At 38.7% G+C, this 19,225-nt stretch overlaps 1 protein-coding gene across 4 annotated transcripts in view; it reads right to left on the bottom strand.

The window, feature by feature from the left end:
* Positions 1 to 785: 785 nt before the first annotated feature.
* The window catches only part of trim36 (tripartite motif containing 36), an 86,033-nt gene continuing 67,593 nt past the window's right edge, over positions 786 to 19,225 (bottom strand). For all 4 annotated transcript variants that reach the window (XM_052019458.1, XM_052019455.1, XM_052019456.1 and 1 more), the window contains 3 exons: positions 17,966 to 18,259; positions 5,493 to 5,790; positions 786 to 2,988 (listed from right to left, as the gene is read on the bottom strand). In XM_052019458.1, coding sequence (XP_051875418.1) covers positions 2,637 to 2,988; positions 5,493 to 5,790; positions 17,966 to 18,259 — 944 coding nt within the window. In that variant the 3' untranslated portion in view covers positions 786 to 2,636. The remainder of the gene's footprint in view (positions 2,989 to 5,492; positions 5,791 to 17,965; positions 18,260 to 19,225) is intronic.

The raw sequence follows: 19,225 nt of genomic DNA, 5'->3' as shown, positions 1-19,225 counted from the left end.
ACCCTCCAGCATACCAGAGTATGGAAGTCTCGAACATATCAATGTGTGCAGCTTGCCAGCAGCTCTTGACAAAGCCATTATAGCTCCCTGTCAGCGTAATCTGGCCCATTATTCCATTTTAAGTATTCAGCAGTGCACTCAGGCACAAATGTGCCTGCTATAAGAGAAAACTTGGGAGCTGCAAGGAAAATAGTTGGAGGAATACTTTTTGAGGAAGCCTTTCAGGAAAGAAGTTTAGGGAACAATGAATCAGAGAAAGGGAGGCTACAGCTTTCTTTACAAGGAACTCTCCTCTACTTCCTGCGCATGCATTGGAAGAGTAGGTTAATCTGGGGAAGTTCTCTTTATCCTTACTCCCAAGTATTGGCCTGCTTTAGATTGTTGACAAGCAGTGCCGCTTCTCCACTCATACCTCAGTCAAAATACCACAGAAGTATTCTTGATGTCAGGGGACAATGATTTGTATAACTTCAGAAGGCTCCCACCTGATTTTGGTGGGGCTCATCTGCCTGCAAAAACCTTACGGATTAATATTAGAAGTGGGTGGGGAAAGATGGAGTTCTGGGTAGGTAATGGGCAGCCTACATTTAAACAAAATCCTTTAGTTAAAATCCCTATAGCTTCCAACTGCTCTGGTAATAATGTAACATTTGTGGTCTGGTAAAAATTATAGTTTTGCCTACAGAAATTTAAAATTGTTTGCATCAATATATCCAAACTATTTCCCTGTGCTCCTGGTTTATACTCCAGCTTCCACCATTATAGCCAGCTACAAGACCACAAGCTCATTGAGCTGCAAACATATCCATTGTAACTTTACCTCACCAGCATAGAAGAAAATTAACCTTGGCCTTCAACCAACACTTCCCCATCCACTTCCTGCCACCCCCTACTTTTTTCCTCATGATCCCTCCCTTCACTGTACAGGGTCCTGGCAGAGTGCCACACACACTTTGATTACCTGCTGTTGCTCCCTCTCCTACAAAGCCACCTTGAAATCTTCCCCTTTCCCATCAAGTTTTCTCTCAATAAGTTAGTGAAGGGGAAATTGCATGTGGTTCAAGAGCAGGGAACAGTTGGACAAGGGCTGCCAGAAGAAACAGTTTCCACTTTAGGGTTAATCATACTGCCCTCATTTATTACTGTGTAATATTTGAAAAACATAGCAAAGAACAAACATTAAAGCTTCCCTTCCTTACAAGCCAAGGAACTGGGAAGTGCAGAATTAGGGCATCACAGTGCTACCATTGACAGGTGTAATTACAATAAGACAATATCACAGAACTTGTCAATCCCATAACTTTCCAATAAGGGTCACTGGACAGTAACAGGGAGCACCATCTTCAGCCGATTTCTCCTTAATTTCACTCCCGTTGCTCCCCCCCCCCCCCCCCACCTTATTACGACTACGAGTGCATTCATTGTTTCAGGTTAATGTTCTGAATCCTTCAGAAATTAGTAAAAACAAATCTGAACTATTAAATATACCATTAATTTAATTCTTCCAGTACAATGAAGAGGTTTATCTGTTTAGGTGAAACAAGATTCCAAAATTCATTGATACACAAGAGACCTCATCATATCCAAGATTGGCCTGGTGTTGTCTATCGTCCTTGGTGGTTATGGGTAAACAATATCCATTGCAATTTGCTTTTTGCCAATTAAATCAGTTTCTTTGCAAATCATGCTACAATGGGAAGGAGTCAGGGAGAGGAGGAAGACAGTGAATAGTTTCATGAAGAAAAAAAATGCAAAAATCTAGAAACCAATGTAGCAATATGAATAGGAAAAGAAATGGCAGAGCAAGACTTGAATTGCGTATTTTTTTTTAAATCAGTACATATTACTATCACTGATAAGTTAAAAAATTCTGTTCCTTCAATAAATCATAACTCAGGTGTTGATCAACATTGCTGTGGTTTTGATTCCCACAGGAGTCCCTCTTAATTGAGCAACTGGAAGTGTCAGGAAACATCCACAATACCTTTACTCACTCTTGCTTTGACACCCTTTTCTATTGGTCCTGGACTCAGCACCCACAGTGCCAACTTGCACTATGTGCATTTAGAAATCATGTGTGGATTAGTATGAATATTCATGAATGTATCTAGTATTTTGACATGTTAAAAGTTGCACAAAGTTTCTTTTCACCAAATGACACTGGTCAGTTTTTATAGATAGCATGACTATGTTTGATTGGTAGCTTTGTAGTGTAATGTGGGAATCTCAAAAAACAGTGCAGCTGGATCCAAAATTTTACATTGAAAACTTTAAATATCAAACTGCAATTTGTTGCTGCTACATATACATTAACAAAGTTATTAACACACTTCAGCTGCATTATTTCCTTTGAGGGGTACTTCCAGCAATCCTATTTGCACCAAAAAAAAAGTAAAGCAGAGGTAATGAGGAAGAAAAGATTTCAGAGCATTAAGCTGCCCCACTACATTTTATCTAATCAGTGAATGTGTATTGCACAAAACTATACTGAGAACCATTCACATGTGGAATTACATGCCAAGGTTCTTCAAGCAATGCATGCCATAAAGTGCTACAAACAGGGGAAGCAAATATTTTCCTAAAAGCTCTTCTCATATATATGGAAAGAAGCCTCCCAACAATCAAGAATTAAGATACTAAATCTTGTAGATCAACTCTTTCATTGCAACCAATTCCTCCAGATGCACTGAACCTCCTCCCATTAGCCCAAAGGCTGGGTACATTGTTCCAGAACATTCCACGCGCCTTTCATATAGACACTGCATGTTGTCTCCATCATGGAAACTGACTTTCCCTTTGTCATAGTCCAGACAAATGCCAATCCGATTGGGCATAGATAGAAAGCGGTCACAAGATTCTGTGCATGAAGTGGAAGGACTTCTTGGGATGAAGAACTTCCTCATTCCTATAGTGACAAAAGTGAAAGGTTGGGAGTGTTCCAAAGCAATATCTTCGCTCCCACTGTCGTGTCCACTGTCATGGTCGTACCTGTGTAAAACAAGAACTTATTTTAAGAAAAGTGGAGAACAAACCAATAAAATAACTAATTGAAATCCAGCTTTGAGTATCACAGGCTGGTCATTGTTACCATCGTCTCCTCCAAAATAGATGACCATCACTTGACCCATTTGACAGGTCTACCTGCAATCTGCACCATTCAAGCCAAGAGCTTCCAAGGGTCCTCATGGCTTCACTTAATTTTCTCAGGCAAGAAATGGGCAGTGTAAATCACTGCTGGTCTCTTCCTATGCCATCAGCAGTCTGAGGGAGATGCACTATACTTGCTTATGTCAGCAAACTATGCAAGGCACCCCACTGTTTATATCTGTATATTGCAATAAGACAGGTGATACCAACCTGATTACACCCCACCTTGTTTACCCTCATAATTAGTGTGGGCACTGAAGTGATTTGGACAGAAATTGACTGTCAATTGTTTCACACTTCATAATGTTCAACTTTATCTGCAATATTATTTAAAGAAACAAAACAGTGAAACCATTTCCAATTGGTAGAAAGTGGTTATAACTTGGAGTTTGCACATTCACATGAAAGATCATTTTTATTCCTCTGGTTAATGTAATCATAGGATATGTTCGGTGAAGCTCAGATTCCACATAATCAAGACAAATGAATATGAAAAACTGCAGAAACCACAATGTGCAATGGATGTGTCTAATTAATGATCACGTTCAAGCAACAAGGGAATATTGCATAAAGTAAATTCTCATCTATTAATTTCATGAACATGATTTCACAAACCTTTGGTTAAATGTCAGACCATGTCACACTTGTGAACTTTACTATTGGGAGCTCAGAATAGTGGGCAGTACTTTTCGGCTGAAATTAGCAATTTAAATGGATGACTAGGGCTCCCTACAGGATGCATGGAGTCCCATGGCACAGGAGGCTGTCAGAGCCTCTGCCAGCATCTGGAAGGATCTGCCCAAAGTGTTCCACTGGCAGGCTCCTATTCTGCAACCGCAGTTTTTCCTCACATACAAAGCCAATTCCTCTTTGAAAGATACCAATGAATCAGCTTCCACCATTCTTTCAGGCAGAGCATTCCAGTTCACAAAAGGCATAGTACTCATCCTCCCCTCTGCTTCTTTTGCTAATCACCTTAAATCTGTGCTACCAACTGGCCTGCCAGCAGCAGCTTTGCTGCATTTATTTTGTTAAAACTTATCAATTTTGATCATGTCAACTGTATCTCTCCCTAATCCATTCTGCTCAAAAGACCTTTAATCATCTTTCATAATTTCAACACTTCTTTTAAACTTTCCTTGAGCCTTTTCTGCACAAGAATAATCCATTGTTTTTGATACATGATGATATTTCCTTATTCCTGGTGACATGCTGATAATTTTCTCTGCATCCCTGCCAGGGACTTGACATTCTATTTAGAGGATATAATCCATTACTAAACAACAACTTACAGGGTTTAGCATAACTTCCTATTGTAATTGATGCCTCTTCTCACAAAACTTAGCATCACATACACTTTGGATTACAATATTATTAAACTGTCCTGTCATCTTCAAAGATTTAAGTACATGAACTTTTAGGTCTTCCTGGTCCTGCAAGAACCTTCCGAATATTACTACTTAGTTTATATTACCTCACCATATCCCACTTCCCAAGATTGAGGCCAGAGTCTGTTGTCTCCCTCTAACCTAGGACATATCCCAATCAGACTGCTTTCCTAATGTGAGCTCGCCATCACTTCACTTGAGTGGACTGCTGGAAACAGTTGGGAAAAAAAATACTGAAATATTGTAGCTTGTGGACTTGGATGGAAAGTGTGTACTCTGCCAGGCTCCACAATGCAGCTCACCTGCATGCACCTACCTGCCATATCACCTCCCCACTCCCTTTGCCCCCATCAATTGTTTCCTGTCTTAATTCTGGATTTTAGCACAGAGCAAACAAAGAATGAATTCAGCAGTTTTGCCCAGTTCTCAATGACATGCATCAACAGGGAGGGACCAACAATTGGTTTGCTTCAAATTTTAGCTGAAGGAAAATTTTGGTGCAGAGTAGGACAATTTTAATCTGGATCTGGCCCATGATCTCTCTGACCTGCATGCTTGATATTAAAACTCAGCTTTCAAAATGGGAAGCTCAATTTCCTAATTTGAAAATCCCACAACTATGACTACAGAGTTCCAGAAAGTTTTTTTTAAAAAACAAATCTTACAAATAACATTTAATAAAAGTTGCCATACTGGACAATTCCCATCCTGATTCCCCCATCTGAATTAAAGAGGAATGTCAAAAGGAATAGTCGAATGACCTTTGCTACTTGTTCACTTTTAGAGTTGGGGTGATGGAGAAGATAAAGGCCTGGGGAAATTTCATCTGTATATTTGGTGCAAAATTCAATTTGCTTATACAAACCATTCCAGAAAACATTTGTAACCAATATTTAAGGCATGCAAACAAATAAACAAGCAAAGTCAAGCAGAGTGAATAGGTGATGTGAAGTAAACCTGGGACTGTTGATATCACGTGGACTGTGAAACCACTCCTGCAGCTTTGTATCAGACACCACGCCTACTTTAACCAGGTAGGAAGATGCATCCACATGGAAGGCCCAGTAGTACTTCCCTTTTGTTATTCCTGTGTCTCCCGTGATGAAATCCAGGGAGATGTAACTTCCAACCATAATCCGCTCTGCACCTAGCAACAGAGGAAGCCCAGCCACGCTCTCCACAGAGTCTCTCTGCTTGCTGAGAACCAGGTGATCACTGTTGTAGCCGCAATTCTCATCAAATAAAAACCTAAAAACTACATTGAAGAAAGAGAAGTGGTCAGAATCACAAGGTCATTTTTGATCGTTATTGACAAGCAGAACAAAGCTGGTAGCTTTGGTTTGTTTTCTGACCTTGTGTAACAAGGTTTCATTATCCTCTGTGCTCTTATCCCCAGCTACCTCCATAGTCGCCACCAGTTCTTCCAGGGTTGTCTGCACTCCTTCACTTCTGACATCTTGATCAAAATGTAATCACTCCACCGTGGCAGTAGTGACTTCAGCAGTCAAGATTCAGGACCCTGAGATTCCTTCTCCCTAAATGTCTCTGCTTCCCTAGTTGTCTTTCCACTTAAGTGACTTCTTCCTGCAATTGCCTCCTCAGAGATTGATAGGTTCTTGACCAGTAAAGGGATTAAGGGGAGAAGGTGGGAGAATGAGGTTGAAAAAAATTAGCCATGATTGAATGGCAGAGCAGACTTGGAATGAAAGGCCCAATTCTGTTCCTATATCTTATGGTCAATCTGCTCTAATATCTCCTTATTTGACTTCATATTATATTTTGAGATACCTTCAAATGCTCCAGTTTTAATCCAGGGTCTCTGATAATTTTCAAACTTTACCAGGTTTACTTATTATTACTTACTAAGGTACAGACAAGGCCATTCAGTCTACACCAGCTCCCAGAGCAATCCCATCAGTCCCATTTTCCTTTCCTCTTCCCCTACTCATTCTCCCTCAAGCCCATGAACTCCCTTTTGGTCCTTTTGCGACCTTCTAACACCAAGTAGTGATCCACAGAAACCAGTCAACCTACTAGCACATGTTTGGTATTTGAGAGGACACAGGAGCACTTGGCAGAAACAGATATATTCAGCACCCAAGGTTAGGATTGAACCCTGGCAGCAGCACTAACTGTTGCACCACCATGCCACAAACTTCGGTGAAAAACTCTGGTTCATCTAGAATGCATGTCTAGGGTCATACTTGGGCCTTACAAACTGCAGGCCTCAAGCTTCAGCCAGTGTGTGTACCCAATATCCAGGAACTACACTGGTGCACATGTTGGCTATTGTGTGTGCACCTGATAACAGGCACTTAACACATCACTTGTAGCCTGCAACTCTGGGGCCCTCAAAAGGACCAAGATCCTTCAGAAGAGCTCCCAGCTATGAATTTTGTTTGTTAAAGCTGTGAAAGACTGATTTTGACTTCTATAATCCCACTACTGCAAGTATTTGACAAATTAGAGTATTTCTGAAGATGCAAGTGTTTTGGGGATATTTAGTACTTACTGGAAAGTGTCAATGCTAGAATATTGCCAAAATGAAACAATGGTGTTTCTCTATTGTCTTAAGCATTTTTACTTTAAAAACCTTTGTTTCATTCATTTGAATGTAGACTTGAATATCTGTCTCTGATTCAGAGAGCTGCCCAAATGAACTCATTTTTTTCTGCTTGCATGTGGTGTACTTGAGATCAAGCTCAGGTTCACACCTACAAATCTTTGCTCTTGCCCAGACCATCAGCCTTCCTAAGGGATGAGAAAGGAGGTGACTGACTGTAGTCCATTGGCAAATGCAGCACTCATCTTAAACCTGCCCTGCTCACCATCTGTGACATTGTATTACAGTCTAACTGTGCCAGGCAGGTATCCAAGTTCTCCATATCCACAAGTATGCCTTGCCTAAAATAGGGCAAGAATTCCCATGTTGTAATAATGTGAATGTATTATTTCAATTCTGTGGTAATTCTTTAACAGTAATATTTGTTATTTGAGCAATTCTGAAATCTTCAAATTATTCATGCTCTGTAAAATACTTAAACTCAAATATTTAAAAGAAAAACAAGAGAAGACAAAAGCCCTGAATTACCTGGGACTCTACCAGTGTACTGCCATAACTTTGAGGGAAGTATATAGAAATTCTCTCAGCCAGACAGTAATATCAATAAAACACATGCTTGTTTGTATATCTGCTTGCACTGATCTGAACTATTAAGAATTCCCTCCTAATGATCTGAAGAAACAATACTACTTTTCCCATGTTGACAGCCATGAGAAGTGTGCATAAGCTGGCTATAATTTTCCAAACTAAACGTGTCTACCCTCTCAAACTCATTACCTGATTGCCTCAAATTAAACCAGCCACAAAAACTTTTAGAAGATAGTTGTAAATGGACAGAAAGATTGGATACCCATAGTCCCTTACAGGTTGCAGTTTTATTAAGTGTGCTTCATCATAATGATTTCCTCTTCATACATTGTGAGGTCAAGTCAGATTAATCATTGACCTGAAATATTACCTGTTCTCTCTCTGCCAATGCTGCTTAAACTGCTGAGGTTTACCAACACTTTGTTCTATTTCAAATCTCCAGAATTTTATTTTAGATTAAGCTCATATTTACAAGGTGCAGTGCTCCACAGTTGGAAACCAGCTTGATGTCTTGTGGTGAGGCTGTGAGGACCTATACCGAGACAACCTGAGAGTTACATGGGGGCAAGCAAGAAAAAAAATCCTGCCACAAACAAAAATGGTGAACATTGCTTTACAGCTGGCTAAACTTGGTTTGGCCACAACTATCAATGCTGTCAAATATTTTAAAAATCACTGAATATTTCTGATATTCAAAAACATGTAGAAACATTCAAGTGTTGAAAATTAAAATGAACAGAAAATTAGAAAAGTTATTTAAAAACCTGAAACATTTAAATCTTTAAAAATACAAAATCATTAAAATGCAATAATTTTTAAAAAATCTCAATGAATAGTTACAGGTCTTTCAGTCATGTCCTTGCCTTGAAATCAATAGTGAAACAGACCCTGCATCAGATCCAATTTACAGCAGGATGTCCATGAAAATAATGACAGAGGGTCTCGACCTGAAACAAGAACTGTTTCTCTTCCCAGAAATGTGACCTGGTCTATTTCCAACATTCTTTGTTTTTATTTTAGGATTAAAATTCCCCATAAGTACATTTAGAAAAGCACTACTGAATTGCTGGCTACAACTTCAACACTGAGTAATTTCATACAATTTACATGCCAATACCAGTTTTGTGGTGAAATGTTAACATTCTTTCTTGAAATCTAATTACCAATAAGCTTAAAAACATTGGTACACTTCTGTAATATAATGCTCTATCAAGGGACAGGTGATACAAATTCATTGGCTTGACAAGGTGTTGTGGAAACAAGATGGACAGTTTCTCACATTAATAAAACTAACTTCAGTGACTCTAGCCCAAAAAATATTCAAGTGCAAAGCACCCTTATCAGATTTGTACAAAAACTGCAGACCTTATGTCTTTGAAAAAATGGGCAATGGCTGCAACTCTAGTTTGGATCCTGGCTTCTTTCTACGATGGACAGGATGAATAAAGTTGTATCACGTTTACTGGGTCAAGAATCAGACATTTGGTGGACATATGGTTTACAAATGGCCATTAAGAGTTTATAAACCAAAATGCCACATTATCTGTAGATCTAAAGAGTTAAGGAGGCCCCTTTTTTGCTCCCAAATGCTTGGTACATTTTATAGTAATTCTATATACGATAAGTGAGGGTTTTAAACCAACACTGACCAGTATTGTCCCCAGGCATTTACTCTTAGAAAAAAGCACTGGCGAGATAGAGGAGAGAGAAATGCTAACACTGGTGATTCGCCACACCAGAAACCACCTCATTTCAACCTTCCTTTAGAGCACTTTAACCTGGCAAATGTGGGAATCCTTAACCATCAAATGCAGAGCTTCACTTAATTCGTTTACTTAAATTCTACTATCCAAAACAGTTTAGAAACTACTTGCCCCCCCACCCCCCCCCCCCCCCCCCCCCCAAATTTGAAAGCTAATGAAAGCCCAAAGTATTTTCAATTTAGTGAAAAGAAAAATGCTTGATTCCAGAAGTGAACTCTTTGTAGATGACTTCAGTTTAGCTTGGAGGGATAAATCATTGGAGAGTATCCAAGGCAATAAAAATCATCCCATATACATTTCCTAAGATCAACTTTTTTTTTTGCTGAGAGTATCATTTTTTCCCCAACTTATGAAAGGGAAGTATTTTGAGCAAAAAATTCCCCAAGCTTTTCTTTACTCTTATACACACATTTAAGAAAGCAGCAAAACCAACCCCGCCCTACAAAGAATCATTGCCTGCAAGCTAATACCACAATGACAAGAGCCATGTGAAGGGAGCTACAGAGAAAGCCATTTTATCCTCTGCTTAGCAGCAAAGTGAACAAGTACAAACATTTAACAGTGATGGCAGAATTACCACATTGCCAACAGTTGGTTTTACTTTATATTTGCAACAAAATGTTTTCCATCAAAGTGCAAGCTAATAGAAAAACCTCAGCACAAAGTTTCAGGGACAGTGACTGAGTGATTAAATGTGGAGGTGACCCATCCAATTTCCATCACTGGCCCTTGAGCATTTAAAATAAAATAAAAAAAATCACTAAAAAATCAGGAGCCCTGTCCTCTCCACCAAATAGGTCAACTCACTGCTTCCATGGAGCAAGAGCCAAGATTAGGAAAGGAGCACAAGTTGAAAACTAAAAACTTCAGATACAGGAAATATGAAATAAAAACAAAAATACTTTGCAGATTCTGATGAAAGTCATTGACCCAAAATATTCACTGTTTGTCTCTCCACAGATGCTGAGTATTTCCTGTTTTATTTCAGAATCTCACCTAATTTGTTTCACTCTTGGTGCTTTACACCATTTATAAATATGTAGCACTGAAGTCATTTTTTAAAAAAAAATAAGCTTGTTTAACACATGTTTTAAAACAATCTGAGTCCATTAAAGAGGCTGGTGCTTGGTGTTGTTGGATGTTTCATCAGTTAAGCTAATTAAATTAAACTTGTCACCATGTACAAGTGTACATCAAAAGTAGCCAGGGAAGATAGAAGAATCCCATTATGTTTAATAAAAAGTTGGCATTATCTCATCTACAAAAGACTTCATGGAACATATCAATTTGATTTAGGTTGCTACACTGTCATTCTGTACATGAGCTCCAGTGCAGTTCTGCACTGGAAGAGATGCAGTCTTTTGGAAGGAACATTGAACAGAATGCAAAAGATCCCCTGGATCTAATTCAAGGGAGAATGTGGGAGTTATCCCTGGTGTTTGTACCAGTCCTCACCTTTCCAATCACGTGTGCATTATCAAAAATGACAGTGAGCCAAAAGGAGATATTACGGCTGATGACTAAAAGGAGGAAGGGGATAGGGAGTAGGACAGACTTGAGGGAATGTCAGAGCATGGGATCTTAGCAACTCAAGGCAAGGTTTAAATTGGGGATGATCAAAAAGTCAGATGTGAAGGAGCAAGACCACGAAGAGATGTGAAAGCAGTAGTGAGAATTTTTAAATTATGACATTGTTTAAACAGGAACTAATGTGAGCCAGCAAGCATAGGGGTAATGGGTGAATGAGACTCAATGCAAGTACAGACACAAGTTGTAAAGTTTCAGTTGGGCTCATTTGTGAGCAGGAGAATGAAGCAGTCTGGACAGCAGTGCACTACAGTAGTCAAATCTGGAGGGAAAAAAGGCAAAGGTTTCAGAAGCAGATTGCTGTAGCAGGAGTTGAATCAGTCAATGTTATGGGGATGGAAATTGGATCAGATAACTGTGCCATCACCAAAGTTCATCTGGGAGTCAAACATGACACCAAGGTTGAGAGCAGTCTGAATAAACAGATAATGTTCAGCTATCATATTGCTGCTTGCGGAACCTGGTAGCATCCAAAATGGCTGTTAGGTTTTCTACAACAGTGTCTACACTTCAAACTACCACGTGGGCTGTGAAGTGTGGAATTTCCATGAAGAAAAGATGCCATAAATGCAATGCCTTTAATTCTTTGAACACTAATCAGAAATTTTATGAAGAGAAGTGCCCCTTTAAATGCTTTACTGTTGTCTAGAGGGAGAATACAATATTGTGCAGATTGATCATTCAGTGGAAAAGTTTCACAATACTTCTGTGAAAAGATCACATTGCAGCCAATTATTTAAAAAAAGTCACCAAATTGTATCAATTCACTTACTTGGCAAATTTCACTTCAATGTTTTCAGCAATTGTACAAAAAAGAATGACACTTATAAGTGAATGCTAATTTTAATGGAACAAAGACACACAGCAAAATAAGCATAAACAAGAATGAGGAAAGATTTGTGTCAGCTTATTTTAAGTACGACTCCACAAACAGCTATATCTCCAGCTAATTGTTTTTTGGTGCCTCAAAATGCACAACTAAGGGATATATGAAGTTAAAAACCAAAAACACTAAATAAAAAGAGAATATAATAAAATTGATGTCAGCTGATCTGCACTCCAAGAAGCTAAGCTATGACAAGTTTAAATTCTACTTTCTGAAAGATAGTATTTACAAGCGAGATAATCTGAGGCCTCAGCAGATTGTCGTCATCCAGTAAACGACACGTCATGGTAACTAGTGAGGAAAATTTAATGTAGAAGCTGGGGGTGATAGTGCAGGTGAGGAAAACCAGATTTACGAGCACTACATAAAAAGGAAATTGATAAATACAAAAATGTCATTAAAATAATGCAATTAAAAACAAATCTGCATAAAAACCCTGCAGATTTTAAGATGGATTTTTTTTTTTTATATAAATTGAAAACAAACAGGCTATTGTTCCCTGGAAGTAATTCCTGGGCTGTTACCCATCAGTGGTAGTGGATTCAGATTATGTAAGAATTATTCAGTGAATGCAGAGGCCTTTAACTCATAAGCATGGAGATGAAGTGACCCACTTCTGCTGTGATGGTCTATGTTCTGGTCCATTATTGCTTCTTGTAATTGATTAGTGAAAGTAAAAGAAATCCTCAAGAACTAAACAGACATTTCAGCTTCTGTCTAAACACTTTCCATAAAGAACCTGTAGGTGACTTTGCCAAGTACATTCTGGATATTAACATTTTAATTGAGAAAATGTGCTTTTCAAATAGTCTTATGCCATGCTCATGAAATAGTTATATTGGGCAGTCATTATCCTTTTATTAGAAATACCTACAATACTACCATCCTACTCACCAGCCCACTCTCACCACCCTCCTTAGTGGCAACAACTAACAGTCTGGAAACATTTCCTTTGCCTTGCATACTAAACTGGAATTAAAGCACAAATCCACCCTGTTACTGCTGTCTGCAACAGAGTACCATTTCCATACTAATCATCAGCACTAAGAGTACAAATTTATACTGACCCTGCTGCCAATTTTAACCAAGTGCACAACCTAATCATTGTGGGACAAATCAATTAATATTTCAGAATGCATACCACACATAAAACCTTGCAGTCAGCAGTAATCATTTCCCATTGACGGAATTCAGCTGCTAACAAGTCATGAAAGTTTCTTTTTTACACCTTCAAAAAGCTACCTATATTGCATTAGCTCTTGCATTCAGCTAATTATAGCATGAATGGCTGATGTTTCCTTCCAATCACAGAATAAAGATCATAGACCACTGAATATAGTTGCACCTCTTAGATGTAGCTGTGGAATAAACTGGGAACATTATTCCATTACTTTTAAATTGCAGAAATGCTGGTCAGTGGGGAGAAGCCCATTCTTGCAGAGGTACAAAAAATCATCTGTGTACTTCCACCCAGTAAGAGCTCACTGAAGTGAGCTAATCTGATCCTCAGCAATGAAGCCCTGCCCTAGTTAGGAATGGCAGTCAGTGGGCAGAACATACCACCCTCAAAACAGCTGGAAAATCTTTGGCAATTAAATCTCACACCTGCTATAACTGGCCATCAAAATCTTCAAATGTTTAAGATTTTCAAACACATTTGAAACATTTCAAATCCAAAAATTAATCAATATTAAAATACATTCTCTTATTTAAAAAAAATGTAAAAACTTCTAAATAAAATCAAACAATTTATATACAAGTTAAAACACCTTCATCTCTTGTAACCATTCCCTCCATTGAAATCAATGGTCAAAAACTCTTTTAGCTAGGTGTAACCTAGAGAGTGGATTTCCAGCAAGTGCTGGGGAACAACTTCACACTCTTCTGCTGAAGCACAAGGAATATGGTCAAAGGAATGCTGGTAAACAACTATCTGCAAGTTTGGGGACTTACTTTTCTTGAGCATACATGGAAATCCCCAACACTGGCAATAGGAGGGGCAAATACCAGCTAACAGAACAGCACAGCACAGGAACAGGCCCTGTGGCCTGTTGTGCCTAACTAATAAGACTAGTGATTAATTGCCTAACTAAACTAATCCCTTTTGCATACAGAGTGTCCATATCCTTCCATTTCCTACACCCATCTAAAAGCCTCTTGACTGCCATTGTATTTGCCACCTCCGCCAGCACATTCCAGGCACCCACCATTCTTAAAAAAAACTTGCCCCACACATCTTTGAACTTGTGTCCTCTCACCTTCAATGTATGCCTGATGGTATTAGGCATTTCAACCTTGGGAAAAAGACATTGACTGTTTATCTATGCCCCTCCATCCTATAAACCTCTATCAGATCTCCCCTCAGCTGCTCCAGATAAAACAACCCAAGTTTGTCCAACCTCTCCTTACAAGCACATGCCCACTAATCCAGGCAGCATCCTGGTAAACCTTCTGTACCCTCTCCACAGTCTCAACATCCTTCCTATAATAGGGTGACCAGAACATACAGCTTCTTTGCTACCCTATCAACCTGTGCAGCTACTTTCAGGGAGCTATGGACTTGGACCCCAAGATCTCTCTGCTCATCAATACTTAAGGGTCTTGCCATGGAAAAAACAGCATTTTCCTCAAAATCCATATGCAATAGATCCACTGGTATTTCCCCTCAAAATTAAGCCCAATACTACGGACCTCAAGGAGGTATTGACTGCAAGTGGTGGCCACAGTATTTCAGTGGGGCAGGAAATCCCTAGTGCAATAAAGACCGAGGGAAACCAGGAACCTCAGAACAATGGCTGAAGTGCTACAAATAAACTTTGATCAAGGAAGTGGAAAAGTTGCCCAGGGTCCCAATGTCTCAACACCAACAAATCTCATCAAATAACATTTGTGAGCATCAGGAAAGGACAGAATCTAGCTCCATTACGTTGAGTTATAAAACTTATTACTTTACTGCTGTTACAAGACTATTGAATGCCCCCCTAGCATAAGATGGACTCTTGACCTCGCAATCTTATAGTCTTACACCATATTGTCTGCCTGCACTGCATTTTCTTTAACTGTAACACTTCATTCTTTATTCTGTGATAGTTTTCCCTTGTTGTACTAAATGCACTGATGTAATGAAATGATCTGCATGGATGGCATGCACGATGGTTTTTCCACTATATCTCAGTGTGACAATCAATTTAGTTTCATGGTATAACAGACACTGACCCATTGTGAAACATCACCTAGAAAGGGACAACCATTACTGCAATGGCTACTAACAGGATAGGGCCACAATATTCCCTTCAAGTTAGGGGAGGAAAAGTGGATATGGACTTCTGGTGCTCCAAGATTCAATCTTTCTTACTAATCTTCCTGCTCATTAAACTGTGCAATTCATTCAAGCATTACTGGGAACATTCAGCATCAAGGTTCACTGTGATAGGTAGAAAATCTGATTGAAAGTTGTGACTATTTTCTCCAAGGAAAGAAAATATTATGACAATCAATAGGACTGGGGCCAAAGAAAGCCAAGAAAAGATTTAATACAAATTTTCTTTAATTTTAAATTTGATATTAAGGAAGTGATGAAAGGGGCCAAAAGAAATCCCACCATTGCAGAGTGATGATTTCTTACAGATAGTGGTCATAATGGTGAACATTTTGCCATTTAAGGAAACAATGAACAAACTTTTGAAATAAAGGATGAAAGTATGTTAATGGAGAAGGCCAAATACTAGGATCAGTTCTGAATTTCTGTAACCAAGACCTAGCCAATAACAATGAAGCAAATGGATTTCTTATGCACTTCAAAATTTAGGCAGCAAATGTGCAAATCAAGTTCATTTAATCATGATAAATCTGTTTATTAGAAATGAATAGTGTTAGGGACAATAACGAAATTTCAATGAATCATATTTACAACCAGATAATATGCACTGTTTAGTTTCACGGGTAAATAAATCTATTTTCATCAGGAACAAGTTTTAATGACAGTGAAAGTGTCAATTACAGACTATGAAGAGAAGTTACCAAGGATAATGTGAAATATAATCCCAGTCCAAATTTACATTCTCGTGATAATTTGGAGCAATAATTGTGGAGAACTGATAGACAAGAATAAAGGAGCAGATGTAGGCAAGTACTACAAGGACTCTCATTATATGTCACTCCAATGTTCCTCCTCATGTCAACCAAAGACCATTAGTGACAGGTTCCTGGCATCCCTCAGTCCATACTGCATGAGGGATCTCCTGCCTCATTGAAATACTGAGGCCCCCACTCAACCAACACCTCCTTGAGGTCTCTCCTCTTGGCTGATTATTATAATAGATTAGACATCAGGAAATCATGCCTTCATGCATGCACAGTGGAGATTTTACATAATTAACCAGATTATTTTTGGATAAGTGATCGAAATCCATTTCTGCACATGGACAGTTCCTCCTGTGCATATTTGTTTCTGTTTAAATGCACAATCTGCTTTTGACTGCACATAACTAACCTGATAAAGAATCTTGGAATAAGGGTTATGTACATCTACAGAGCACCCTCACATTATGACAGTTTGGGTAATGAAAATTCATCCTTACAGGATTTTCAAATTACTACCAAAAAAATGAGAGATACTGAATAAGAATTCACTGTTATGGAATTTGAGAGAAAATAACTAAAAATGCAAAAGAACAATACATTTTGTCAATTTTTGTCAAGAGTTTCCATTACAGAAACTCATGATATGGATGGTGGTTTCTTCTTTTTCAATCTTTTTATAGGTTTTCTAGGAGTGCAACCTCCATAACGTGGGGATGTACTTATGGTACGTATATTTGTAGGATAATGATTCTTTGATAATCCAACAAACAATATCCAAAGGCTAATGGGAAAATGAACCAACTATATTTACTAAATGTAATCATTCACTAATGCAACATGATGTTAATGTTATGGTCACCCAAGAGCGCTCTAATCTCATTGTAAACTAATGGCTAATCATTTGATGTGATAGGCTATACAGGATTAAAACATTAAGGTTGAAAGATCATGAAAGAACTCAGTTGCTGCAAATCTGAAGCTGCTGGAAACACTCATCAGGGCAGGCAACATCTGTGGAAAGGGAGAGTTAAAACATTTGAGACTAACTCTGTTCCCCTTTTCACAGATGCTGCCTGACCTGCTGAGTGTTTCCAGCAGCTTGTTTTTATTAACAAAGGTTGATTGATTTCTGGATGGGGATATGCCTTATTCATGCCAGACACTAGGTTTACAAGCCATTTTAGAGTGTTTTGACCTTCCCTTTCTCAAAGTTATTTTTTTCCCTGCCGTGAACTGCATTCAAGGCTAAACAGTTGCACAAGTGTGTGGCATGGGGAAGGCAACACTCCTGCACCAATGGAATGAGAAGATCTCTGCAGTGTTCAGAACCAACACCACCCTCCAGGATTGAGAGAGCTGGGGTCTGAATCCACCCTTCTGACACAGACAGGAACACCCACCGAACTGGTGCTCGCTCAGTACTGGAACAGATGTCTCTAGATATTTGCTCATTCTAGTTTCCACTTCCGCTGACAGAAATGTGGCTCACCTTCTGACTGACATCCAAGCTTCAGGATCCCATAGCGATAGCTTTCCTAAGCAAGCCAACTGATAACTCAGATCAAGGTTTATAATTCTAATTCCAAAACTCACATAGATACCTCAAAAAAATATTTATATGAATAATTTGGTGCTATATTAATGAAGGCACTTGTTCATTGTTCTTTTCTAAAAACCTGCTCCTCCAGTGAGAGAATAACCTAAAAAATAGGTGTGTATTTAAAGGAACATCCAAACACCTGCAATGCTCAAACTGGATGCAGTATTCAAAGCACAATTCTTGGTTCAAATGTCAAGAAATTTGTCAAGTGTCAAAAAAAGTCAAAACTAGTTGTAGTTCATTTACTGATTCTTCCACCTTAAAATTACCAGCCACTTAGAAGAAAATCAATTTTATAAATCATTTAATAGTCTAAAAGGGTAACAATAATTACAACCCTCCCTTCTCCATAGGACTTACCTGGAGCAGGTGGTGTACAGAAAACTACTTCCTTGCTGTAGTCACTGTAACTAGAATTCTTACACCCTTTCACTCTGAAGAGGTAACTGCTATTGGTGTCGAGGTTGGAGACAATTTTACTTGTTCCGCTCACATCCTCAGTGGACTGCCAGACACAGTCTCCATCTTGATCAAGTTTTCTGTATTCAAGTTTATAGTAGTCAGCAGGAGGGGTGCCTCCAGGCTGCTGCCAACAGATGATGCCTTCGTCATACAGCCGGCTTTGCTTCTGGTCAATAACTGGTGCATCTGGAACTGAAACATTAGGCACATTTCATTATTCCACATGTCTCCACCACCAATGTAATAGTTGCATGATAGTGACTCACTTGTCCTATCCCAACAGTATCTCCACCACCTTCCTAAGGGCAATTAGACACAGGTGAGAAATGCTGACCTTAACAGCAGTAACCACATCTCAAAAAACTTAAATACAATTTATTTATAGTTTCTAAAAAAAATCAATATTCTTTTTCTTAGCAATGCCTTTGAACATTTTGTTAGACAAGAATGTAAATAGTAATTCCATGAATTGACCAAAGATGATTAAAACTTTTTGAAACACAACTAAAGCTGCATAGCATTCTGTATTATTGGCTTCATCAATATTAGATTGGAAAAGCAATTTGCAGAATGGCAAGATTTAAAATCTGGATTACATGAAAGAAATAAAAGTAAATTCAATTAGAGATCAGTAGCTTGGGAAAAGCACATCAGTATTCATCAGACAGAACAAATGTAACTAGTTTTAGAAGATAAATTAGTGCTCAAGGTTAATAAATAGAATACAAAGCTTCCTTTAGTCTGTGCCAATATTTCAGTGGGCACATTTACTAAATGGTGCAGTAATAATCAATTCTGACACAGAAGGCCTCAGCTTTGATTCTTGGTTTGCAGAGTCTCCTGTGGAATGGATTCTAATGGGTTGGGGAAAGAAGAAAAAAAATCTCATGTCTAATAACCATCTGATAAGATATACATCTGCTGAATGAGAGCAGGAGCATAGTCATTCATTTACTTTACACACATTCTGCCGATAATGTTTTTAGCCCAGTCAGTAAAGCTGGGTCATCCTACATTTCCCCTCCCCAGCACGTGCACACTGTACCAGACAAAACTAAGGTTAAGATAAGAATCACCAGTGGTAAACACTAACCCAAGCAGTGCAAGGGTAGTACAGCCAGTGAGTTTATGCAGGATGCAGATCCACTCCAGGGGCTA

The sequence above is a fragment of the Pristis pectinata genome, chromosome 7 (genome assembly GCF_009764475.1).
Source record: "Pristis pectinata isolate sPriPec2 chromosome 7, sPriPec2.1.pri, whole genome shotgun sequence".
Lineage (NCBI taxonomy): Eukaryota > Metazoa > Chordata > Chondrichthyes > Rhinopristiformes > Pristidae > Pristis > Pristis pectinata.
This window is presented reverse-complemented; position numbering and strand designations above follow the sequence as displayed.